Raw genomic sequence first — 27199 nt, forward strand, 5'->3', positions numbered from 1 at the left:
AAAATATAAACTTGATAAACTTCTGTTGCAGAAGAAAGCTTTCTGGAAAAATTTTCCAACATATGAAACTCACATAGAGCCTGAGCTAATTATGTCGTGTAGTTGCTTTAAGTTACGTTTTCATTAATATAAAACGATTTTAAGGTTAAGGTGACGTGAATAAAGAGTACGTCAATATATTTTTTTAAATAGTAAATTGCATAAGTAAGATTGGTATGGTTTCCTAAACGGTAATTTAAAGCGAGAAAACAGGTTTTTAAATGTAATTCAATATCATAAAAATATGTCTTCCTTACTATTTTGAAGTATAAACAGTTCTGATATGCTTACTAAATTGACTTTTCTCGTTTTAGCTCATTATCACCTTGCTGATAGCTAATGATGGATTTATATTCTTTTATATTCATGGGAATCTATCATTATACATAACTTTATTACATTAATCTAAATTATAGAACATGGAATGAGAAATTAAAAGTGGATCCAGGTAAACATTTTGTGAAAACATTTTAACGAAAGAAATAGTATTTTGTGTGCAGAAACCATCATTAAACGTAATTATTTTTTATCAAATAACTTATTACATTTCGTAAGTTATGAATATCAATCAACTAAAGGATTGACGATAACTACGAAAACGAACAACTAGCGTTTTAATGTTTTCCTTAGAAATATTAGCTGTGTTTACGGAAAGAAAACTCTAAAATCCAGAAAACAAGTTAATTCATTCTTTTTTTCTAGTAATTTTCATAACGAAATATGAGAATGATTCTGTTTTGATAGCTATATAATAACTAGTATTTACATGTTTTAATACTTATGTCACCTGTATATTGACGTTAAGAAGATCTTTATTGATTCTTCAATAGGTGTGGCATTTCATAATTTTATCAAGGCTGTTGCTTGTTTCCGTTTCTTAAGGTTGTACTTGAGCTGATACTTGTGACCTGCAACTCTACTAAACAACTACCCAGTTATTGCTATGCCTAAAAATTTTGAAAAACATTACTTTACCGGCGCGTAAGTTTAAAGCAATCAATTGCGAGAGAATGTAAAAGCCGGGATATTGTCTTTCAGATAGAGCTGGAAAATATCTAAAAGAGCTGCGCGAGTGCCAAAACTCTAGTCTTAAATACAAGCTTATAAGTGGTGCCGTCTCTACATCTCCAGTTACCCTTTAAAAGGGTCAGTACGTAAGGTATTTTGGCCCTCCTTTCCACGGGCTTAACCTGCTCGGCTAGCAAGCGGAGGTCCAGTGTTCGAATCTCGGAGAGAGCATTGCGCATTTTTCGCGTCTCCTGTATCGATAAACTTAATGACTATACAAGATATTTAATTTTTCTTTCAAATTACAACAAAATACTTTCAATATAAAAAATGCTTATGAACGAGACATTTAGACACAGTACAAGCTTTTTAATAACAGTTTCGTGCATTTTGTTGAAAAGTTTAACATAAAAATATTTTCTGTTTTAACAGTGACAGTGATTTTTTAAAAATATTTACCCTAATTAATAGATAAAATATATTTAATAATTAATAATATCTACTTAGTTAACAGAAGTTGTAATGCTTTTTAATTAAGCGTTTAAAAAAACGTTTATGCCTCTTTCAGGATTTTTATTAAAAACTACCGTGCCACTTTTAGCATTTTTATTTTTACAAAGCAGTGTCACATTCAATATTTTCATAACTTTGCAGCTAAGATATTTTAAGGTACTAAATCAATAATAAAAATTAATAAGGCGTAGGCTTTATATAAGGCTAAAATAATAATCCTGCTACTGTGAACTCTTTTGAAGTTCAATAAAACTGACATCAAGAATAAAATATAGTTAAGCGATGTTTCGAATAAAAAATCAGTAAATCATAAATTTATCATAAAGCACATAGAAAATTAATACGGAGCAGTATTTTACAATTTAATTCAATTAACCTTTATTAAATACAGGGTGATTATAATTAAAGTTTAAGTTTCAAAACGCTATAAAAAAAGAACCACTGATGAAAATGATGTGAAATTTGAAAGGAATGTTATTGAAGAAGGCGGAAAGCGTATGGCAGAAGAAAGAATTTAGTTTCAAAAGTTAGCAACAGATGGCGCTGTAAGCGGGAGAATCACGACGAGAAACGAGAAATGATTCGTAAAACAACGGCTAAGGTGGAAGTTACACATTAAAACGCATTGACAAATTAGAATTGTTGAATAATTTTATTTGCATGACTGTATATATCACATCGAAAGGGACAAATCGGTTTCAAGAGTTTTGCGGCGACATACCGCATAAGAACCATTCATCAAAGAAGTTCGGAACTGTCGCGAGACTGGCGCAAAACATGTTCAATATGGTGTCCACCGTTGTGTGCAACAAGTTGAAAGCGACAAACAGCATGTTCCACAACGGATCGCAGTGTCTCAGGGGTGATGTTCAGAATGTGTTGCGAAATGCGTGCCTATAATTACGCTAAATTTGCAATTGGAGCACGGAACACAACATCCTTCAGATATCCCCTCAGCCAGAAATCACACGGAGTAAGATCAGGCGATCGGGACGGCCAGGCTGTAGGGAAATGACGGCTGATAATTCGAGCATTTCCGAAATGGCGCCTCAGCAGCTGCTTCACGGGATGTGCAATGTGCGGAGGAGCGCCATCTTGCATAAAAATGATTTCATCCACACATCCACGCTGTTGCAGAGCTGGAATCACGTGGTTGCGCAAAATAGACGCATACCTCTGACCAGTGACGGTTGAGATAACAGGACCGGAAGCACCCGTCTGCTCGAAAAAATATGGTTGTAGGATGAATGATGCCGTAAAGCCACACCATACCGTGACCTTTTCAGGATGAAGTGGTACGGGGTGCGTTGCCAGTGGATTTTCTGTTGCCCATATTCGACAATTCTGGGTATTCACGTATCCTGTCAGATGGAAATGGGCTTCATCTGTCCACAAAATTTTCCACGGCCATTCATTATCCACTTCCATGCGAGCCAGGAATTCTAACGCAAACGTCTCCCTAGCTGTCAAGTCAGACGGAAGCAACTCCTGGACATGGCCAATTTTGTACGGATAGCATTGCAGGATGTCCCTGTCCAATGTTCAGGCAATTTCTCGTGCACTGCACGGTTGCACACCACCGGCCGACCCCTCTTGTAATGCTGTGGCCACTTCTTCAACTACCGTCGAATGCACTCGTTTTCTCCCTCTACCAGATTGCACATCAAACGAACCTGTCGTTTCGAATTTTTGCATCATTTTCTTTAGACCTACGACACTCATTGGACCAACGCCTTCTTTTATACCCTTCAGTGTCCTGAATTTTTGCAGAGCTACTCTTGCACAATCATCATTCTTGTAATACAGCTTTACCAGCAGACGCGATCCTGCAGTGAAACACCCATGGCGAACGTCTGAGACGCGAAATGAGGAACAGCCTGGTACCTGGCGGCTTTATAACACTGAAATTTAACTAACATTTTAATTTACGTCTTCTTCCGCTTGCAGCGCCATCTGTTGCTAACTTTTGAAACTAAATTTTTTCTTCTGCCATACGCTTTCCGCCTTCTTCAATAACATTCCTTTCAAATTTGACGTCATTTTCATGAGTGGTTCTTTTTTTATAGCGTTTTGAAACTTAAACTTTAATTATGATCACCCTGTATATATATATATATATATATATATATATATATATATATTTTTTTTTTTTTTTTGTAAATTTAGCTCTTTCTTGCTTAAAACATGCTTACAATTAAATACTAATTTATTCTATACGAACGTTTTAGTTAAGAAAATTATCCTAATTTTTTATTAAATGATTAAACTTAATTTTCGTAAGTAATGATTTCCTATCAAATTACCATTCACCTTTCTTTCCCTACTTTAGAATCAGCTGCAGCTCTCAATATAAGAGTATTCTATGTCCTCTTTTCAATAAAGCCTCCATAAGTTCTCTTATACACTTACATTTTTCTATACGGTTTGGATGCATTCATAACAGCACGCAGAACGACTTGAAGAAGCTCTTACAACTTCAGCTGCGAGAAACCTATAGCAAATTAAAGCATCTTTATCTATTTTAGTCATCACATTCCTGCCCCTTTCAACTTCAAGTTGAAGAAGAAATTAAGGCATACATTCAAGTGTGATCTCATTTGCTTAAAATGTATGCGTGAAGAGGAGTTATATAAATATAAAAATAGAGTTTAAAGAAGAGGGATTTATGTCTTGACTTGAAAAACGTAGATGTATTAGCCTTAAATTCATCCTTTTGAAAGGAAATTTCCGTACTGCTACAAAATACTATTTTATTTCGGTAACACGTTACAGATTTTACCCTTCTAGCAGATTTAACATCTTAATCGTATTAACTTCATAATAGTAAGAATGTCAGTGATTTCCCAGGTTTTGCTAATACTTTGCTACGTTCATTAACAATACCGCTCTACCATTTCAAGAATGTTTTATTGATAACCAATGACTTTTAAAGGTACATTTTTATGAATTTATGAATTATTCTCATAATATCAAAATTTAAGCTAAAGGCGTGATATAGTGTCAGCTATACACGAATTGACAAAAATATAAAAAGCTATCTTAAACTTTACGGAATTATTAAGAATTTTACTATCTTGCGATAACTTTTATCTTTCTACTAGACTTTCGGTCGACAGGTTTTAAATATCGATTTATTTAAAATACATTTCCTTCTTGCTCCATGCCAAACGGCTGACATTTTTGCCCTCCTTTAGGTTTGATATCCTAGTTAATGGTGGTGGTGCAGTGACACTGCAGTTTCAGCGGAATCCATTCCATCCTATCAAACGAACTGTCATGGTACCTTGGAATACTGTCATGGTGATGGGACCCGTTGTAATGTCTGCTACTGTTGAAACCGAAGTACAGGAAGATTTGTTGCAGCAGCAGGAACCTTGCTTGGAGCATGACTATGATCTGATGAAGCCAATCGTATACCAGACTTGGCGATCAGGATCTCAAGGGGCATGCACAGAAAACAGCGCTATTATGGCTGAAACTCAGGTGAGGGATTTTTCAAAAATTTTCTATATCTGTATAGTGAATCTATCTCAGACTGGAGTGAAATCTTTATAGCCTAGGGTATTAGATAGGCAATAAAATAAAATGCCTATCCGGAACATAAAATGATGAGACTCAAATAAAAAATAAATGTTAAAATAAAGGATCGATTTTATTTCTTAATAACGCTGTGATTAAAACAATGAAATACAAAATTCACTAAGCGTTGCAAATTTTGAAGTATGCTTTCTTTATAACACACTGAATCTGAATTATTTTAGATGCTTCTCTGATGGTGAAAAGGAGCAATTTACAATAATATATAAATTCAGATGAATCGTTGTTTGAAATACTTTTTCACTTAAAGCATGAAACTGTTCAATTTTGTTAAAAATTGTATGCAAAAATAATATGGCTTTGTCTTAAATAAAAAATACCCAAGAAATTTAATGTTTTTTTCATATTTTTATACATTAACTAATAATTAAGCCACTCTGAAAGGCATACTTAACAAATTAAATTTTAAAACTGTAACTTTTGGATTTAAAGTCATAAAATGTCCATGTTAGAAAAAACAATTGGTTGACACTAGATCTCATATCGCTTCATACTGGAAGAGACTTTGTAATTTGTTAAGCAAAGTCATTTCAGTGCTTCACTATTTAAGTCATTTTCTAGGCCCCTTAAATATTTTGTAGTTATAATATAATTTATTTAGGAGGAAATTGTTTAACTTAACAAACGTAAAAATAAAAAAGCCTATTTCTTACTTTCAAATCTCGTTATATTTTGCTACCTGTCACGTCTTAGACTTACCCTTTGGTTTCATTATTGTACTCAAGGTACATAGCTTAACTATATCTTTTAAATTATCACTAGTCGCTTTCGTTAGCATCCTTTTTTTTAGTAATGGAAATTGTCTTCATGAGACCCTAAATAGGTCTAGTAATTTAGATTAATTAGATAATAATGTAATGCTCTGGAGAGATCTCAGTGAAATTAGGTTAGGAAGACCCTCTTCCACAGCTTAAGAAACAAAGCTCGAAACTCCTTTCCTTCTCTTCTGAATTATTTATTTAAGTGGTTGGTAGTAACCTCCGCAAAAGTGATGAACAGAAAATATCTCCAGAAACTCCTTTCCTGCCTAATAATTTCGGCAGCTATCTCCACTAAGCTAATTCCTTGTTATTCCTGACTACAGTCATTTATTTCTTGGCAATCAGACTCCTTGCTACTAAACCACTTTTGTTTCACGTAAGAGAATAAAAATATTGCACCGTTTGGTTTTTATTTTATATTGTTATGCTATTACTTAAATCACGATTATGTATCATACATTCAGTAATAAGCTGTTGTACTTTCAGTAAGATCATAATTTCCCTCTGCGTGGTTAAAATTGTAAAAGTCTTGCTAAAACCAAATAATATGTAGAGAGGTATTTAGTTTTGAAACTGTTTAGTTTAGAAAAAGTCTCATACGTCCTCTTAGAACACGAAATCCATTGAATCCATTTCTTTTCCTATGGGCAATAAGTTTTGCAAGATTCATATCATATATTATATATATATAACTAGTAGTGAATAAAGGAAAAAAAATCTTCTTTGCTGTACAGCTAAGCACATTTTCCGGCCAGACGTTCATTATTTCAATTCTTTGTTGGTATTAAGAACTAAAAAGAGAGAAGCAACAGGAACCTAACAAAAAAAGAGAACTTTTAACTTTAAAAATCACTCTTTACTCTTCCTATTACGCACTCGACTTGAGACACGTCCGTTTTCAATTAGAAAAGGCGATACTGGGCTTAACACGAATGTAAAGAAATTAAGAAGTAAGAGAGCTTCGACAGCCTGACTTCGCGTAACACTTACGTGTGGGAAAAGAACTGTGGATTCATTGTAAAGTGTAAAAAAGAATAATAGTACTTTCTCGAGCCGTTAACTGAATTATCGACGACTGCTGTTTTCCGATAGCTTTGAATTCTTGTAATATAATTAGTTCTGAAGAAATGATAATAATAACACAAATCTGACGTGGCCAGCCAGTCGATCTCGAAGCAATTTTTGGTCTGTTTATTAAATTCGGTTTTAAAATTATCCTGTGGAGGAGGTTTTTATCTTTTTGATGGCATGCTAGCAAGAGTCTGACAGCCTTAGAACCTTCTTCTTTTTTAACTTAATATAACTTTTCTGTTAGTTAATAATTATTTTTAACGAAGTAAATTCTTCTCATACTCATTAAGTGCTTACTGAGAATATAGGCATGATTTTTCTGTTGATCAATACACGCATTAATAATCTTTTACTTATTTATTATTATTTTACTGGTATTGAATATATGAGTTTTTAATATGTACGTTTAGGCTAATTGTGCTGCACGCCTAATGTCAATATTTTTTAAAACATCTGAGCTAAAAGAATTTTTTATGATTTATTATCTCTTAATTCGTGTTTACAAAACATCAGCTTTGGAAGGAAATGTATACTAAACAGCGCAGCTCAGTTTTATTGGCAATATAATTTAATCTTACTGTATAATTCATGTCTACCCCTTCACCATCGATTAGCCTTGGTGACTTGAATACGTTATTATGACGCGAATCTGGCAGATAGTTCTCTGCTAATTATCTTTCTTTTAAGAAGTCGATCCCAACCAAAAAAAATGGCCATTTCTTAAATAAATGTTAGGCTAAGGCAGTCAATTTTGCATAAATTTTAAAAAATTGTTTCCCAAGACATCTCGTTCAAATGCACTACCCCAATCCAAAGTAGTCGCAGTTTTCGAAACAGATCAGTCTTTATAGAAAATAATACAAGCCAGAAGAAACACGCTGCAAATTATTTGGCGAACATGTTCGAGTATAGCCTTCTGATTTATCTAATTCTCAAACCCACTATGGCAAATTTAATTAGTGATTGTACTTATAAACACAAAACTGCGGTTTGTGCTCATAAGTAGAATCACTAACTTGCGGTGTTGATTTAAAGACATATTTTTCTTCTCAGTGATTTCTTCTTAGTGATTAATTTCTATAACTGTGTGTTCAAAGATTTCGTATTCATAGCTTTTTCTAAAAACCTTAAAATGCATTCAAGAACTTTATATGCAGTTCTATTAATATGCTTAAGATACGAAAACCTAATTAACTCATTTCATCTTTTCAAGAAATGTAAGTATTTTCATCATGATCTTTCGGCCATAATCAAATTCTGTTAGATCCCTGGGACGAGAAGAGAAAGAAATTTGGAAATAAGAATCCTGCAAATGTACTTAAAAAATCATTGCACACTAAATACTGCATAAATAGAATCACATCCGCATGAATCACAGATCCATAGTTCAAGTTCGAGAAATGAATCAAATAAGATAACTTCAGACTATGAGTTACTGTCACGTCATACCTCTCAATAAAAAAATATAAAATTTTAATTTTTACAGAAGTTTCATATGAAAAATTTTAGGCAAAAATGTTTCTTCTAGTTGAATGAGTCAAAGAATAAAATTTCCATCCTCAAATGGTCAAAATTAAACGAAATAGCACTAATTAAAATTTTGGGAAATTGTATATACATTGCGAATTTTTATAAGATACTTCTTGCATTCGAAAGGTGTAAAAACATATGTCACTCACTTATGTTACTATAGATACTGTTTAGTTCTGAAAAGCTGAGAAACGTGACAAAGCAACCATTCTGAAAAGATATTGATTTTTCACATATGTTAATAAAAAGACGTCCCTGACAATCTTAAATTATTCATTTTTTAAATAGGAATCATAAAATTTAAGATCACCAGTTTAAAGGTATTAAATTTCGCATATTTTTGCTAACAAAATGTTTCGAATACCTTATTTGATCCATTTATTAAATTTGAAACATAGGTCTACGATCAACTACTCAAGAGATATTATTTAATAGGGCAATTTGTTGAAACATTCTGCAGAGGTCATAGCCCAATGGTAGTAGCCCCAAATCCAAAAGGTAATAACCCAAATATCGTCGCAAAAAGTAAGTATCCGAAACGTTGCAAATAAAAGGGAACGCGACCGTAAGAGCTTTCTTCTAAAACAATACGTGGACTAGCTTACTGAACTTTCCTTGTTTTAAATCTTGGATAGTTAAAATATTCTAGAATAGCGTTTCCCGAACTTTTTGTGGTTGTGGAACGTTTAGAATATGATTCGGTCTTCAGAAACTCTTTTCATACTTTTACTGAAACATAACCTTTACTGAAAAGGTAACTTAATGGTTAATTGATAATATTCAAAACTTAACCATTGCAATTCTGAAAAGGTACAAAATAAATCAACACAAGTTGCAGCAATTAGCAAAGTGAGAGGAATTAGTAAATTTTAATAAATCAAAGTAAGTATGCAAAAAGCATGAATATGAACTTAAATAAAAATGATTCAAAAACACATGTACGTGTAAATAGTGTTATTCTCGTATTTCTGTTTGAGTGTTAGAGTTATAAGGAATGTTAAAATTATGGGAATGTTAGGGTTATAGAAATGCTGCGTTAGAGTGTTGAAGTAGCTACCAAAATATTCTAACTTGAACGTTTCAGTTTGATAAGAGGTTAATTTACGAAGTAATTTTATTCCTTAACAAATTTTAAACATTCCTAACAAGTTTGATGTATTGCAATAGTTTTGACAAAATTAAATTATTTACATTTTTGCTCGGAAGCAATATTTTGTACTTTTTGCTTATTTCGAAAAGTATATTTATTTTTTACTTTTATCCTGTTAAATGATTAATTAAATTTAACTTTTAGACCCACAAACAAAATTTTAAAAATAATATCCTTTATCCTGACATTTCCAGCATACTATAGCTAGAATTTCTGTTAGCATATTTCCAAATAAAAGAAATAGATTACAATTAAGTATTTTTAAATATTATATCTAATGCAGAAAAAGAAATGTTTAAATCGCGGGTTCCACAAGGGGCGGTGTTCCCAACGGAATTTTAGTTACCCCTTCCCCCCCTGAGGCTCGGTGAAGCTTTAAAGGGGGATCAATGATGAAAAAGGAGTTGACTGAGGGACTAATGCCGAATATGCACCGGCAGTTGATCAGCATAATCAGGATTCTATTGATTTCACAAAATTTATTAATAAAACTGATAATTAATTGTTTATTGCCATAAAACTGTAGTATGTAGTAAAGAAATCAAAAAATAAATATAAGAGGAAAATCACTAAAATTCTTTAATATATTTTAAAAGTCAACAACATTTTTTAATATATGAAGTTTTTATGCAATAAGTTCAGTATAAAATAATCAAAACGCAAGAACTTAAAATAGCACAGTAGCACTAAAATGGAAAACAGTGAACAAGTTGAATATTTTTAAGCGATGTTACTAAAAACTTAAATTAAATCATTTTATGCCAAGTATTTGAAGCATAAACATCAGTACATTAAGCGCAGCCAACGCATTCATTAAAATCCAACTACTATGCAATTAGAATCTGCGATTTTTCTAAAAACTTGTTTGTATTTGTAAAATTAAAAATATTAATAAGGCAAAAAATAGTGAAACATAAGTCTAATAAGCATTTTTTTTCAAAACTTTTGTTCGTATTCTTAATCTATCAGCTTTATGTTACTTATGTGCAATTATTTGCATTATGATTACGTTGTATACTGAATAATACAGCGAAAAATGTATGGGTGTCGATGAAGAAAATCACTCCTTTAAAAGGGGTCGAGTCAAGGGAAAATAGTAAAAATAATAATAGAAATAATTAGTAACAATAAATCGTAAATTTTCAAGTAAAATTACATTAATGCTAAACTTTAGATTTACTTTTTTATGAGATTAGCTAATTAAAATTTAATATTCGACTGCTAAGATATTATAACTACTTTTCTTTTTATACATAAGTGAAGATGAAGATGGTACATTTTGTTCACAACAATTTTACACACGATGCTTAATCAGAATCGTTTGGCCACAACATTTCAAATCCAAACCCCTCCGAAATGTCCGTTAATAACATTAATCTACTCAAAATAAATCGAACTGGATGTTGTTGTAGTGTATCCAGCTGTTATTTGTAAATTTTAAATGCTACAATTTCATCTTCATAAAAATCTATACATAAACATTAATAATCAAACGCATTTCTAATACTCATTACCAATCAAATAGAAAACGTTACAGAAACAGCTCTTATTCTCCATCTAAGCTGTAAACTGAGTTTTCTGTTCGCTCCTCGTTAATAATGAGTAACATAACCTATTTACTTATATCAATATTTATAAACGAAGAAAATGATGATGATGGCTATTAAAATGCCTGGCTTATACTAAGTTAAGAATCTAAAAAACATTTTAAAGAAAATGTATTTAATAGTTCATTTTGAAGAAACGTTTCTCGAGTTACTGAGCAAAGAAATATACATAAATTGCTTTTTGTAATAACACATTTTTTTCTATTACTCTTTATTGCAAAGTACCAATAAAAAATACCTTTAATGCAAATAATAATAAAATAGTTTTCATGTTTGTTTTAAATATTGCATTCATGAAGCGGAAGGAACTCAACGGATGAAGAAATAATAGGCAAAAAATCAATGATTGCATAGATCTCAAATAAATTTTTACTGATTTCGAAGGTAAGCTGGAGGGGATCTAAGTCCCGTCTGTTCAGGAGCAAAACCTTTTGCAGTTCATCTGAATCAGACATTTTTCTTATTACAAAATTTTTATTATTTAAAAGTTGAGAGATAAGTTAAGAGAAAATCCAAAAAAATAATCTCCTTAATCCCAAAACTGCTGACATTTACATGCATCGTTTTAAGATGAAGTTATAATCAACGAATCAGTTTGCATTTGAAATCGAATCCGATTATTCCCTTCGTTTCGTCGACCATGTTAATTACCCGCTATACACTGGTGTGCAAAAATTAAGGACGAGACAGATTTTCAATATAACTTTGTACAAAAGCTTTCCAAATCGACACATTTAATACCGTAAGATCCCCAGTACGCAAGGACATGAGTAATGTAAGCAACACTTACTAAAAGAGAAATCAGAGGGATAAAAAGAAGCTTTATTGAAAAAGTAGCATGGAGCGTAATGCGACTGAAGGCCGAAACATTCCTGTGATGGGTGTCCAGCAAGAAACATCCGGTCTTTAATAGGGGATATGATCTCCCCTGACTGCTAGGCAGGTTTCACAGCGTCTGCCCATGCTGAGAATGAGGGTGTCAATGAGTTGTTGAGGCATTGCTGCCCATTCGTCTTGCAGCGCCAATCGAAGCTCCGGAATCGTTACTGGTGGTAAGGTACGAGCTGCCAAGCGTCTGCCTAGAAAATCATATACATGCTCAATGGGATTGAGATCTGGAGATCGTGCTGGCCAATCCATACGTTCAATATCCTCACTCTCTAAGAGATGTTCGGCAGCTACTGTGCGATGACATGGTGCATTGTCGTCCATGAAAAGGAACTGCGTACCCATAGCGCCTCTAAAAAGACGCACATATGGAAGAAGAATCTCGTTACAATAACGGGTCCCGTTGACTGAACCTGCGTCGAAGATGTGAAGGTCTGTACGACTACCAAGCGTGATGCCTCCCCAAACGAGAACACCGCCACCTCCATACCTGCCCTTTCAATGATGTTCGAGGGATAATTGCGGCTTCCCCGCTCTCTCCAGATGAGTATGCGATGAGAATCGCTACTCAGACTGAATCTGCTCTCATCTGTAAAGAGTACTCGTCCCCATTCATTGTCTCTCCAATTCCGGTGTTCCCGGCACCACAGAGAACGCCTTCTCCGATGGGCAGGCGTTAGAGGTTCACACCGTACAGGGCGTCGTGCAAACAGGCCACCACCGTGCAGTCTTCTGGCCACGGTAAAACGCGATATCGGTCGTCCAGTCACCTGTGTCGTGTGTCTAGCGATTTCTCCCGCAGTCTGCCGCCTGTTTCTTCTGGCCTGTAAGGCAATATACCGGTCATCTGCGGGTGTGGTTCCTCGTGGACGACCACTACTAAACCCCCGGATAGCTGTTCCTGTAGTTTGAAATTGTCTCCGTGAAAAGTCGTGAAAGGATGCTGTGAGCAGTTCCGAACTCTGCAGCCACACTTGCCACACTGCGGCCTTCCTCAAACTTCCCAATGATTCGACCTCGGGTAAAATCATCCATCATGTCGTCTAACAGATTGATTATTCGCCATTTCTCGCTGAGGCAGCAACTCTGTATGATTTTAACTGCTATAAGGCGTGCAATCTCTTTGCCAGAAATACTGATCTTACACCGACAACATGCTTTATACTACTCAGACACTCCCCTCATTACGTCTACCTGCATATCTGCGCATGTGCTACCGTACATCACCTTACTTAATCTCCTGATTGGTCTTTCTGTCCACTCTGCCTCTTCGTTCAGCTGATATGCTAATTTTTCGACTTCGTCCTTAATTTTTGCACACCAGTGTAAATTTGATTTTACTCATACTGCTTGCTGCAGACGTCTTTCTGTTTGCTTGCCTACCCAGGCGAAATCGTGTCAGCTGCTAATCATAAAAATGGCTCTATAATACTTGTTTCCTCTTATAAATAATATGTACTCGAAGTTTGTTATTCAGACTCCTTTCTTTTCAAATTGGCAGATATGTTTGCTCCTTATGTGTGATCGGCATCGAAATCGGAGGAGCTTTATTCAAAATCTACTCCAATATAAGGCACTTTCTTTTTCTTTTTTACCCCCTGGTTTCAAATTCTACTTTTTCGTGTTTTATTCTAGTTAGAAGGAGAAATGTATCTGAAGGAAAAAAAGATATTTCACTAGTTTATGCAACGGAGTTCGAAATGTATGATTTAGACATTTTTTCCATGGAGATGTGCATTTTTAAATATTTTCATAAGGTCATCGACTTTTACGCTTTCTTTTCAAGCTCATTATTGACGCCGGATACACCTGGTAACTGTGCAGCCTCTATGCATTTAAATGGAATGTATCGCGGTGTTTCAAACAAAACCATGATTATATGTCTTGAGCAACTGATTGTAGAGCCATAATAATAGTTTAAAAGTAGAATATTATAAGTTAGTTCTTCCGACTACGACATTATTGGTCGCGTGATACCGCTTAGAAATAATACGTGAAATTAAAATTTTATACCGGAGATCTGCAATGAAACTTTTCAGTTAGTAATTTCTTCTTTAAATTACTAGAAACATAAAAACTGACTCTTCAGTATAGAAAGTTGGTCTTGGAATAAACGATCAAACATTTCTTGAATTAAATCATATTCATTCGAATGAAAAACTAACTATACGTGTATCATCAATTTTGCAAGACATACAAAATTCGAATTTCATTTGCCATAAAACTTCACATTTTATTACACATATGCAGGGTAGATCTTTTTCGATTATCCTATAAAGTATTTCTCCCACCGTCTTAGCATGTCTTCGTAGTGAAATGGTCAGCACCCTCGGCGCGTATTCGAGAGGTCCGTGGTTCAAGTCCCGGCGAGGGCACAGCTCATTTCTCATGTCTCCTCCTTCAAAATAATAATAATGACTCTACAATCCATTTTGAAAATAATATATTCAGCGCTAAAGATAAAGAAAATCCAAATATTTTACATCATCCATTTCGCTATACTTTCGTTCATTCATGCATATGCCACGTAGACTTTACAAGTGCGCTTTGTTCGCGTTTGCTGGAGTTATTTGAGAATACCTATAGCTGCCAAATAAATATTTTACGGGTTTTTTTAACTGTAATTTTGACTACACTGCGTAGACGGACGGTGACGGAATACTTTGGCACTGACATTCAAAGCCCGCGAGATCCTTCAGCTTAAGTGCTCCAGTCATCTCCCTCTGGAGACACTTGAAGGATAAAGTACATACGACCAGGCTGAGAAGTGTGGAAGAACTTAAGAACGAATCAGAGAGTAAACTGAGCGTATAACACAGGATGTGCTTGACCGTGGCATGCGAAGTGTCCGTAATCGTCTTGTGCAGTGAATTTCAAAACAAGGGTATCATTTGACAGATAGTAGTTTTTGACAAGTAACTGCAGCAAATGTACATAAACCACAGTAGCAAAGTCTACATGGCATATGTATGTGAATGGACAAGCGTAGCGAAAAAGATTATAATGGTTTACTTAATTATGGCAAAGCACGCGAGGGCTATCTGCCTAAGGAGAGGGATGCCTTCGTGGAGGAAATTATAAGGGAAACTGACTCATATAAACGTTTGTAGAGACATCAGGATTTTTTTGGAAGCAGGCAAGATGAAATATTAGCAACGCCTTTGCCGGGAAACGAACCGCGGACCTCTGGATACGCGCCCAGCTTGCAGATCACCATACCACGAAGGCATGTCAAGAATGTGGAAGAAATATCATTTATACTCCCCCTTTTAAAGGGCGACTGGGTTTTTTTTAGGTGACCCAAACACCAAATCCTGGGTGTGGAGATCCATCATCCAACACCCTTTTAGTTCGGGCGCTACTGTAGAGACATTTTTGGAAGCAGGCAAGATGAAAAATTAGCAATGCCTTCGCCGGGAATTGAACCGCGGACTTCTGGATACGCGCCCAGCGTGTAGATCACCCCACCAATTCAAGTTCAAATTCAAGTTGTCAGAATTTCAAATTAATTTTTCTATTAATGTGAAACTGCAGCAATTTCAATTTAATTTCGAGTTCTGTCTTTCTTTGAAACTTCATTTGTTACTAGCTTTTGGTCTCTAATACACTCGCGCTAAAAAAATAAGCAACAAACGCTAAAAGAAAAGGTACGAAAGTAAAAAGTGGAATTGAACATAACAGGTTGCATCGTCAAATGCAATGAGGCTATAAGGTATTTCTCCCGCCATCTTAGCATGCCTTCGCGGTGTAGCGGTCTGCACGCTGAGCGCGTTTTCCAGAAGTCCGTGGTTCAATTTCCGGCGAAGACGTTGCTCATTTTCACATCTTCTGCTTCCAAAAATTACCTAATGTCTCTACAGTGGCACCCGAATTAAAAGGGTGTTGGATAATGATTCTCCACACCCCAGGATTTGGCAAATTGGGTCCCCTAAAAAAACCGTGATTCGATTCCGGCGAAGGCGTTGCTCATTTTTCATCTCTCCGGCTTCTAAATAACCTAATAACTCTACAAGGTCACTAAAATTATAATAAAACGCAATCCCACAATCACACCGCAACGCCTTAAAAAGGGGCATGTCGAACCTACGCGTCAGTTAGCAAGCAACGATAGTTTTCTGTAATCCGTAATAGCCAATGCGGAAAGCACGAGCCGAAGACACCATTTTCAAGATGAAAAGCGTTGGAGAGCTGTCGGAATCTTGCAAGCTGGTGCAATACAATCCACTGCTGCGAAAGAGCTGAATGTTTATTGGAGTATCATCGTAAGCTGTGGAACCGCTACCAAAGGGATTAAAACCCCTGTAGAAGACGTGGGTTTGGACACCGGAGAATAATCAAAGTAGATAATCGCTTCATATTGCTATGTGTAATATGGCATACATAGCTAACAGCACGACAGCTGGCGTCGCATCTCTCAAATACTGCAGAACGGCCTATATCCCGCCAAACTGTGTCGCGTCGACTGTATGAAAACGAACTCTACGCCCGACGATCTGTGGTTCGTGTTTCTTTGTCCCCATCGCATGTAAGAAAGCGGTTGATTTGGGCCCGTGAACATCGCAGTTGGACACTAGAGCAGTGGAGCCACGTACTGTATGAATCTCAATTTAACTCCAGATCTATTTCCGAAGGACACTGATATAGTGAGCCAAGGACACGCTAGTGGGATAGAAACGAACGGCGTTCCTGGAGGTTTCGTCACAGCCGTCCCATATTGCAACTAAATTCGTGCTCCCTTGTGCGTCCTTTTATGGCTGCAATGGATATCGACGTGATATTTATGGACGATAACACCCGCCGACATAAAAGCTTGAGAGGTGCAGAGCTATCTGAAGAGTGAAAACCATTTCATGTTTCATGTAGCTTGATAAATCAGCGTACCTGAATTCCAATGAGCATGTGTAGAAAATGGTTGAACGACTCTGCAGGTCGCAGAGTACCTCCAGGCACCCTCCGCGAGCTCCGGCATGCATTACTACAGGAGTGGGCGCTGCTGCCACAACAAGCGATCAAAGACACTACTGATAGTTTGCCTCGCTGTTCTCAAGCATGCATGTCATGTCAGCTAACGGGTATCATACCCATTATTAGCGGGATGTTTCCATTGCACATTATACCGAACCATTTGGTCTTTCGCGATGTGATGGTTGTAATACTTGAAACTCTTGTATCAATTTCACAAAATTTTCATCAAATAGTTTTTGTTTTTTTGCTTTATTCCATGTTTTGCCTTTGTTGCTTATTTTTTGTGCAGGAGTGTAATTATTATAAGCACATTTTCAGTTCGTTTAAGTAAGCAGTCATATTCACTAAAAATTGTGTAGCCAATTCCCATTTTCAATCTAATACATTCTCTGTATTCGTTTTCCGTTATACTATGAAGACAGAATCAAAGCACTTTGAAAGCTATATGTCTCACCAGACTGGTCTTAACGATTCTTAATGAGAACACGTACGTAAAATACCGAAACAATTATTTTTAAACTCCAGGTATTAATTTCTTTTCCTTACACTAATTAAGTGCTCCAGTCATCTCCCTCTGGAGACACTTGAAGGATAAAGTACATACGACCAGGCTGAGAAGTGTGGAAGAACTTAAGAACGAATCAGAGAGTAAACTGAGCGTATAACACAGGATGTGCTTGACCGTGGCATGCGAAGTGTCCGTAATCGTCTTGTGCAGTGAATTTCAAAACAAGGGTATCATTTGACAGATAGTAGTTTTTGACAAGTAACTGCAGCAAATGTACATAAACCAAAGTAGCAAAGTCTACATGGCATATGTATGTGAATGGACAAGCGTAGCGAAAAAGATTATAATGGTTTACTTAATTATGGCAAAGCACGCGAGGGCTATCTGCCTAAAGAGAGGGATGCCTTCGTGGAGGAAATTATAAGGGAAACTGACTCATATAAACGTTTGTAGAGACATCAGGATTTTTTGGAAGCAGGCAAGATGAAATATTAGCAACGCCTTTGCCGGGAAACGAACCGCGGACCTCTGGATACGCGCCCAGCTTGCAGATCACCATACCACGAAGGCATGTCAAGAATGTGGAAGAAATATCATTTATACTCCCCCTTTTAAAGGGCGACTGGGTTTTTTTTAGGTGACCCAAACACCAAATCCTGGGTGTGGAGATCCATCATCCAACACCCTTTTAGTTCGGGCGCTACTGTAGAGACAATTTTTGGAAGCAGGCAAGATGAAAAATTAGCAATGCCTTCGCCGGGAATTGAACCGCGGACTTCTGGATACGCGCCCAGCGTGTAGATCACCCCACCAATTCAAGTTCAAATTCAAGTTGTCAGAATTTCAAATTAATTTTTCTATTAATGTGAAACTGCAGCAATTTCAATTTAATTTCGAGTTCTGTCTTTCTTTGAAACTTCATTTGTTACTAGCTTTTGGTCTCTAATACACTCGCGCTAAAAAAATAAGCAACAAACGCTAAAAGAAAAGGTACGAAAGTAAAAAGTGGAATTGAACATAACAGGTTGCATCGTCAAATGCAATGAGGCTATAAGGTATTTCTCCCGCCATCTTAGCATGCCTTCGCGGTGTAGCGGTCTGCACGCTGAGCGCGTTTTCCAGAAGTCCGTGGTTCAATTTCCGGCGAAGACGTTGCTCATTTTCACATCTTCTGCTTCCAAAAATTACCTAATGTCTCTACAGTGGCACCCGAATTAAAAGGGTGTTGGATAATGATTCTCCACACCCCAGGATTTGGCAAATTGGGTCCCCTAAAAAAACCGTGATTCGATTCCGGCGAAGGCGTTGCTCATTTTTCATCTCTCCGGCTTCTAAATAACCTAATAACTCTACAAGGTCACTAAAATTATAATAAAACGCAATCCCACAATCACACCGCAACGCCTTAAAAAGGGGCATGTCGAACCTACGCGTCAGTTAGCAAGCAACGATAGTTTTCTGTAATCCGTAATAGCCAATGCGGAAAGCACGAGCCGAAGACACCATTTTCAAGATGAAAAGCGTTGGAGAGCTGTCGGAATCTTGCAAGCTGGTGCAATACAATCCACTGCTGCGAAAGAGCTGAATGTTTATTGGAGTATCATCGTAAGCTGTGGAACCGCTACCAAAGGGATTAAAACCCCTGTAGAAGACGTGGGTTTGGACACCGGAGAATAATCAAAGTAGATAATCGCTTCATATTGCTATGTGTAATATGGCATACATAGCTAACAGCACGACAGCTGGCGTCGCATCTCTCCAATACTGCAGAACGGCCTATATCCCGCCAAACTGTGTCGCGTCGACTGTATGAAAACGAACTCTACGCCCGACGATCTGTGGTTCGTGTTTCTTTGTCCCCATCGCATGTAAGAAAGCGGTTGATTTGGGCCCGTGAACATCGCAGTTGGACACTAGAGCAGTGGAGCCACGTACTGTATGAATCTCAATTTAACTCCAGATCTATTTCCGAAGGACACTGATATAGTGAGCCAAGGACACGCTAGTGGGATAGAAACGAACGGCGTTCCTGGAGGTTTCGTCACAGCCGTCCCATATTGCAACTAAATTCGTGCTCCCTTGTGCGTCCTTTTATGGCTGCAATGGATATCGACGTGATATTTATGGACGATAACACCCGCCGACATAAAAGCTTGAGAGGTGCAGAGCTATCTGAAGAGTGAAAACCATTTCATGTTTCATGTAGCTTGATAAATCAGCGTACCTGAATTCCAATGAGCATGTGTAGAAAATGGTTGAACGACTCTGCAGGTCGCAGAGTACCTCCAGGCACCCTCCGCGAGCTCCGGCATGCATTACTACAGGAGTGGGCGCTGCTGCCACAACAAGCGATCAAAGACACTACTGATAGTTTGCCTCGCTGTTCTCAAGCATGCATGTCATGTCAGCTAACGGGTATCATACCCATTATTAGCGGGATGTTTCCATTGCACATTATACCGAACCATTTGGTCTTTCGCGATGTGATGGTTGTAATACTTGAAACTCTTGTATCAATTTCACAAAATTTTCATCAAATAGTTTTTGTTTTTTTGCTTTATTCCATGTTTTGCCTTTGTTGCTTATTTTTTGTGCAGGAGTGTAATTATTATAAGCACATTTTCAGTTCGTTTAAGTAAGCAGTCATATTCACTAAAAATTGTGTAGCCAATTCCCATTTTCAATCTAATACATTCTCTGTATTCGTTTTCCGTTATACTATGAAGACAGAATCAAAGCACTTTGAAAGCTATATGTCTCACCAGACTGGTCTTAACGATTCTTAATGAGAACACGTACGTAAAATACCGAAACAATTATTTTTAAACTCCAGGTATTAATTTCTTTTCCTTACACTAATTATTCTAGAAATAAAACTTGGTATCTTTTATAAATTTATTTAAATGAGAACTAAAAATAATTCTTCACTTCTTGAATGCAATATTATAGTGTTATATTATGGTAGTATTTTGGCAATATATCAACAGGTGTTCATTAAATCGAAACAGACTATCATTTCTTTGTGTATAGCAAAGAAATACTAATTTAAAATATTACCTTATGTGTATGTATTGCACGAAATAATTGGAGACCTGTAAATTTTGAAATTAATTTAATACATCTTCATATTTATTAACTTATTCTCCAAATACTGGTGGTAAATGTGATTAACCTATCGGGCCTGGTAAGAGTAATCATACATTTTAGATTATTAAAGCAATTTATCAATGAAAATTAAGGAATTGGAACGTTTAGAAAGTGCAATCTATTTTCTACAATCGATTGGATTTATTTAAAAATTCCCAAGCCTGAATCCCGTTCAAAATGAACTTTAAATTATGTTAAAATAGTGAAAATACCAAATCTTACTAAATGTCTGTAGAGAACCGATTGTTATTATTTCCCATGAACAATTTTACAAATAAAACCCTTCCTATTGATGAATCCAAAAGAAAGCAGATGCGATTAAGAAGCCAGTGGGAGAAAGAATGTAAAACAGGGAGAAACTGGTATTAACTACGTGTCTTTTACCAGTTCGCATTGATAAATTCTTAGGAACTACCAATATCTGTTGATGGTGGACCGATGCTTAAATGTTTGTTTGTTAATTTGGATTTTTGCCCCCCGACATTGATAAATGCTAAGATACAGCAGTCGGTTCTGAGATTTACATGCTCATCTTAATGTTTGCCAAAACCCGGTAGTCTGAAGAGCGATAAATCTTAGAATTTACAGGTCTCCAAATTTTATAGTAATTGATCATAAAAACATCCCAATTAATATTCTTCAAAGTGTTGCTTTTATTTAGTTCTTTATTTAAAAACGTTACAGCCATAACACAGGAATTTCATGCTTTGGAGCAGAAAAGAGTGTTAAGTGATTCTGTGTATTTATTCCCCTATGCTTCAAATCTTTAGCTATCTTTGCATTAGAAGCCCCACCCAAATCCCTTCCTTTTCTTCTCAGGTGTTGCAAGAGAGCTTTTCCATACCCGGGTCGGATCTACACCTAGTTTACCACAGTAGCCATGCCCAAGGCTATCTATCAACCATACACCTCCAGCTAACTCCATCCAGTGTGCCGGAGACGCTCCGATTGGTCCATTTAAGGATTGTCGTGGAAGGATTTTTAGTAGAGAAAACTTTTGAAGCAGATCCAGATATCAAGTACACTTTTGCATGGAATAAAAGAAATGTATACAAACAAAAAGTATACGGCCTTACTACTGCAAGAGGTTAGAAAATATTTTAACGAAAATAAAAATAGCTGTGTTCAATGTAGAAGAATAATGATTTTCAGTTTTCAGTATGTAGTCTCTTGTTGATGTTAATTTAATTGTTAATTAAATATAAAGTATTGGATTGTAACGTTATTATTTATAATTTCAACTTTTATTCTAACGTCTCCTTTCTGTTTTCTCACCGGAATGCAAATCAGTTTGCTAGTATTTAAACTGAGGTTTTTGGATTGTAAGACAGAGTGTGATTCTGCCTCTCTCAGACACGTTATGTTAGTTCCTGCCATCTCTGATAAAGTTGTAAAGTTGTAATTAATCGGCTTTGCTTTTTTGCTGCCGAAATTTAAATTTGATACGCCGGTTAGAAGTTCTGAGCCAGGTAAGGTTTAAATATAATTGTGCGGTCTACGTTTTAAATTGAAATTGACTGTTCCTTTAGTTTCATCACCACGAGTTGTGATTGATATTGTTAGCACAAGATCGTGCACTCATGTATTAAGTTCTATTTAATAAAACTTTTTCCATGGCTTGTAGTTACTTAGACAGAGCGATGATTTGCTTCCCATCTTTTGAGGTAAATAGTTCCAGATAATGTACAATCCTACAGAATTATTCAAAAATAATAAAATAATGAACCATTTTTAAAATCCTGTGTCACAGAATCTTCATGAAAGAGCCACTCACCACCTTGGGACAGTAGAAGAAGTAGGTTAAGTTTTCAGTAGTTGTCAGCAGTTCAACCGTGCATGCGTCGTACACCAGAATTTCAGTTTTTCCTGCATAAGTGTTTTCGCTGTTACATATCTCACCTGCCTGACAGCAACATCAAACATCAGAACAATCTATATGAATTTTACGCTATTGTCAAGCAAGAGTGACGAAGAGCGTAGGATTGCGTCTACCAATTAGCATGAGCCCTGGGCACCTTAAAGTTAACAGAATGACTTTAGCCAGTTCTGTCCCAGTTTTGATGAAGAGCTTACAGGGTAACGGATCCGGCGGTCTCCCATGCTCCTCTCCTAACTCAAACCACTCGAAAGGATTTTCGGCTTGCTACTGTTTTGAGCGCCCTCAGTGCTGCACAGACACTTTAGACTTACACGCTCAGCAACAGTCATCACCGCTAACCACTGTTGTTATTGTCGCTTATGCTCACTTGTCTGACGTAGTTAGCTCAAGCCCACGAAACTCCTCGTGGCAAGGAGCGCTAGATTACATCTGTCGTTTGCAATTGCCTTGAACACCTAACAGGTGACAGTGCCATTTGGTTCAGTTGAGTGTTTGGCTCAGTTCCGCTCCCAATTTTGATGGAGAGTACCCCGGGAAGGGACGGACCCTAGGGTCTCATACCCCTCTTTTCTTCCATCAAACCACTCGAGAGGACTTTCGGCTCGCCGCATATTTAGAGTGCCGCGATGCCACACTGACACTATACATTTACAAACACCCATGCCATTTTCAGGATTCGAACCCGGGCCCTTTGGCATGGCAGTCAGCGACGCTAACTACTGTACCAGTTGGACGACTCGCTAACCATTATACCGTAGTTGTTTGATTACGCGCGGAAAGGCGAATCTCAGCAAAAGGCCCAGTCAATGGCCGTGCGGCTAAGACCGCTGGAATACTGATTGTTCGATCCGGACTCGATTATAGGACTCGACTATAATTGATAATTATTATATATCAATCGTACTGTCTTATTTCTAGGCCTTATAAAGTCTTCCACGAAGGCATTCCTCCCTTTGGACAGATAATCTTCGTATACTTTTGCTGTATTTAAGTAACCTAATTTTAGCAAAAGTCCTCTGCATGTTCGAATTCGCGAAAATCAGTTGGATTACCACAGAGTAGAGGTTTTTTCGAAAACAATTTAATAACACTCTCATGGCTCCCAAAACATGATACTCTGTAACTAATTTGGAAGAAATTCTCATGTCGGTTTCACTTTATCCTTGCTGCTGTAGGAAAACTGTACTGTAGGACAGAACGTTGAAATTGTAGAACAGAAAATAAAATTTCATTATTAATAGGACACGTTTTGTCTGATGAGAAGTTTGAATTTTTTTTACTTAATATACAGCTTCATAAAATTGGTTCATTGTCTTTGAATAATTCTGTATTATATCCCTTTTTACTAATTCTAGTCATTTTTAGAATCTTCGAGAAAATGGTTTAAATTTGCAGAATTAAAACTTATTTCTGCAATCTGAATTATTTCAAATCTTTGTCGTAAAGAGATTTTTATGTTTACTTAATTCTCAAGATACAGCTTCACTTGTTTTAGCATTGCAATTCTATATCTTTGCTATGAATGTTGCTTTTACAAACGACGTGTAATACGTTCAATTTGTTATTCTTGTGAATTTTGTTTTCTGCGATTCGGTTTTGTTTATTTTCTTATTCTTTGTTATTCTATATTTTGGTTACTCGTCGGAATTTTATATTGCTATTTAGAAGTTTGAATTTATTTCCTACCTTTGTTTGTTTTATTTATTTTGAAGCCTCGCAATCTTTTAAATCTTTTAATATATTTCTATTTTATACATTTCTGTGCTGCTTTACCTTTGTCAGTTGCGTAGACTTGATGGCTAATTCTTTTTTGCAATTTTTGGAAAATTGTTATTGACATTTAACTTTTAAAATATGGACGAAATTATTTATTTTTATTTTAGGTTATTTTTATATACGTACTATTATTATATATATTGTCCCAAAATAATATTTATACTCTTTGAATGTTAATATCAAAAAAACTGTTAAAGATTGATCTGAATGGACATTTTGTTTTTGAATGTGCAATGTTTATGTTTGTTTATGAGCACATATAGGCATTCTGCTGATTTAGCTTCGTCACAACCTGCCAGGAGTTAATCGCCCGCTGTGGTTGTTCCTTTCAAGCAAAGTAAGTGAATTTCAAAGCGTTATCGAAAACCTGACAAACAAAGATAATGGAGAACAAAATCTGATTCTCTGCTACAGGCACGTGTAACATTTGCAAGAGTATGTGACAAGATTGAGGAGAAAGGAACTGTATGTGACTTGAAGAAATTATGATGCAGCAATAAGAGATGAAGTGTGAGGATGATATTGCAAACTTCTAATGTGTAAACCTAAAATGTAACGGACACGGGATGCCAAGAGAAATGCAATTGAAACTGTCTTCGTTTCCCTTCCTGACAAAAACAAATCTGCTGTTTATTGATCGGCTTCACAGTATTTGAGGACGATATATTATTGCCATTGCAACTCATTTTGAATATTTAAAGCTTTTAAGATAAATGACATAAAATAATTATGCTTACTATTATCAGTATTCCTGTTATTAACGTTCGAAAAGTGTACATATTTTAGGACACCCTGTATATACACAAATAGATAAAGACAGATAATGCTTAGAATTATACGGCTGGATTTCTTTGCTTTGTTCTTATTATATTTGAATTTAATTTTCTGAAAGAAAAAACAAGTTTACCAACAGCGAAGAGTTTTACCAATAGTGTTAATTTAATAATATATCGAAAATTCATTAAATTGTACAATTTCTGTTTCTGTTTTAGTTTATGTTGGATACAAGTACAGCAGTTGCGAACGCGTTGTCTGGACTGTGCAAGCAAGTACTCTCAGGGGTTATGACATGGACATCTCGGAGCTCGGATCTTGGAATCTTGACGTCCATCATAGATATAATTTCCACGAAGGTTAGTATTGGAATCTGGAAATAAATCTTTTGAAATTCACAGATTTTAAACAATTTCTTGATGCCTGATGTCGTTCAGCCATGAGCAAGATCCCGCGTGCGCCTTTTAGACCGCTTGTTTTACGCTCTAGAGTAGATGAGTGCGATTCGGGAACATGAGATACATTGAATTATCATATTACTACTCAATTTTCTAACTAAAAATTCAGTCGAGCAAGTCTTTTGGCAGAATACCAGGTCACGCTTGCGTTGGTATGAAACAGTATTTCAATTTTTAAAACCTCTGTTGCTGACATCTCTGCAGAGAATAAAGTGTTCTGGCAATATGTGTGAGATGCATTTTATGTAGATTAAGAATTACGAGTAATATAATAAATTGTACTAAATGTGACATGAGCCTTAAGCATTTTATCTAAATATTTATTCAAAAGCATACAAAACAACGTAAGAACTAAACTTACAAAGGCAAAGAAAGAATAGAAGAATGAGTATTCTCAGGTAAGGAACAGAAAATAATTATCACTATCTACCATATCACATAATCACAGATATTTAGCACACTATTTTATCAGAAATAATGTTTACTCCTATGAAAATCAATGAATATGCATCTGTCGGAACCCTGGATTTTAGCAGTAAAAACGATTTATATGTTTAAATACTGATATGTACTTTTCATTACAAGCTTCTTAAAATTAGGAAAAGACTATGAAAAACAGTTAGAAAACTTATTTAAATAGAAATTTTCTATAGTTTTCATAAATTAAAATGCTCTGTTCATATTCATAATGCTTTCAAAACTAAATACAAATTATTTTTCGTAACTTTATGTACAAAATTCGCGGATATATAATATTATAGAACGAATTTACTGATCTAAATAATTTTTCAACTCATTATTGCCCAGCAAATATCAGTATTTCGATGATACTCAGGGAGAAATTTCAAAACAAATGCTATCTATTTTGACAGTTAATGGTTTCGTTTAAAGTAAATTAGCACTTGTTTCTAACTTCCTAACTGGTCTCTTGAAGATATTAGTTATTAATACTTCCACTGCATTTTTACGTATTTGAATCGAACTTTTTTGTGTTTAGCAATGACGAATGAGCATTTTATTAATTGAACCTTTGCTGAAGTTTTTATTTTTTCTGAAACTTCGTAATCATATTTAAAATATTGTTTCAATTTTAATATCTATTTTCACAACATACGTTTTGCATTGCATGCATTCATATTTGATTTTTTCAAGTTGTACTTAAGTGTTATGATTCTGTGTATCTCCGTATATAGATTTATTGAGTTTTTCAAATGTTTTTGAGAAAATAGTATTGTTGTGCTTCAGTGTTAAAAACAGTACAAAATTCAGTATGTAGATGAAAGCTGAAATGAAATATAAAATTAAAGTAAGATTTCTCACTAACCCACTTAAGCTTATTATTTTAGGGAAAGCAACAACCCATTGTTTCATAAATTGTTTTCAGCATAAATTTATTACGTTTGTTAGCAATCGTCTGTTAACTAAAAGTTTCCAACACCTTCATAATATTCTTTTTCTACACAGTGACGAAAATTCTTTCATGCAGTTAACCTTTCTATATTTTGACACTCTATTCAAAACATGTCAT

The 27199-nt window shown here is 35.7% G+C and overlaps 1 protein-coding gene across 6 annotated transcripts in view; it reads left to right on the plus strand.

Annotated features, from left to right (window-relative positions):
- Nucleotides 1-27199, plus strand: part of LOC118192698 (teneurin-a-like) — a 1025489-nt gene that overhangs the window by 929101 nt on the left and 69189 nt on the right. For all 6 annotated transcript variants that reach the window (XM_085809689.1, XM_085809693.1, XM_085809690.1 and 3 more), the window contains 3 exons: nucleotides 4755-5043; nucleotides 21604-21871; nucleotides 25432-25572. In XM_085809689.1, coding sequence (XP_085665815.1) covers nucleotides 4755-5043; nucleotides 21604-21871; nucleotides 25432-25572 — 698 coding nt within the window. The remainder of the gene's footprint in view (nucleotides 1-4754; nucleotides 5044-21603; nucleotides 21872-25431; nucleotides 25573-27199) is intronic.

This window comes from Stegodyphus dumicola, chromosome X2 (genome assembly GCF_044657685.1).
Source record: "Stegodyphus dumicola isolate Sdum_Otavi_A_Nest chromosome X2, ASM4465768v1".
Classification (NCBI taxonomy): domain Eukaryota; kingdom Metazoa; phylum Arthropoda; class Arachnida; order Araneae; family Eresidae; genus Stegodyphus; species Stegodyphus dumicola.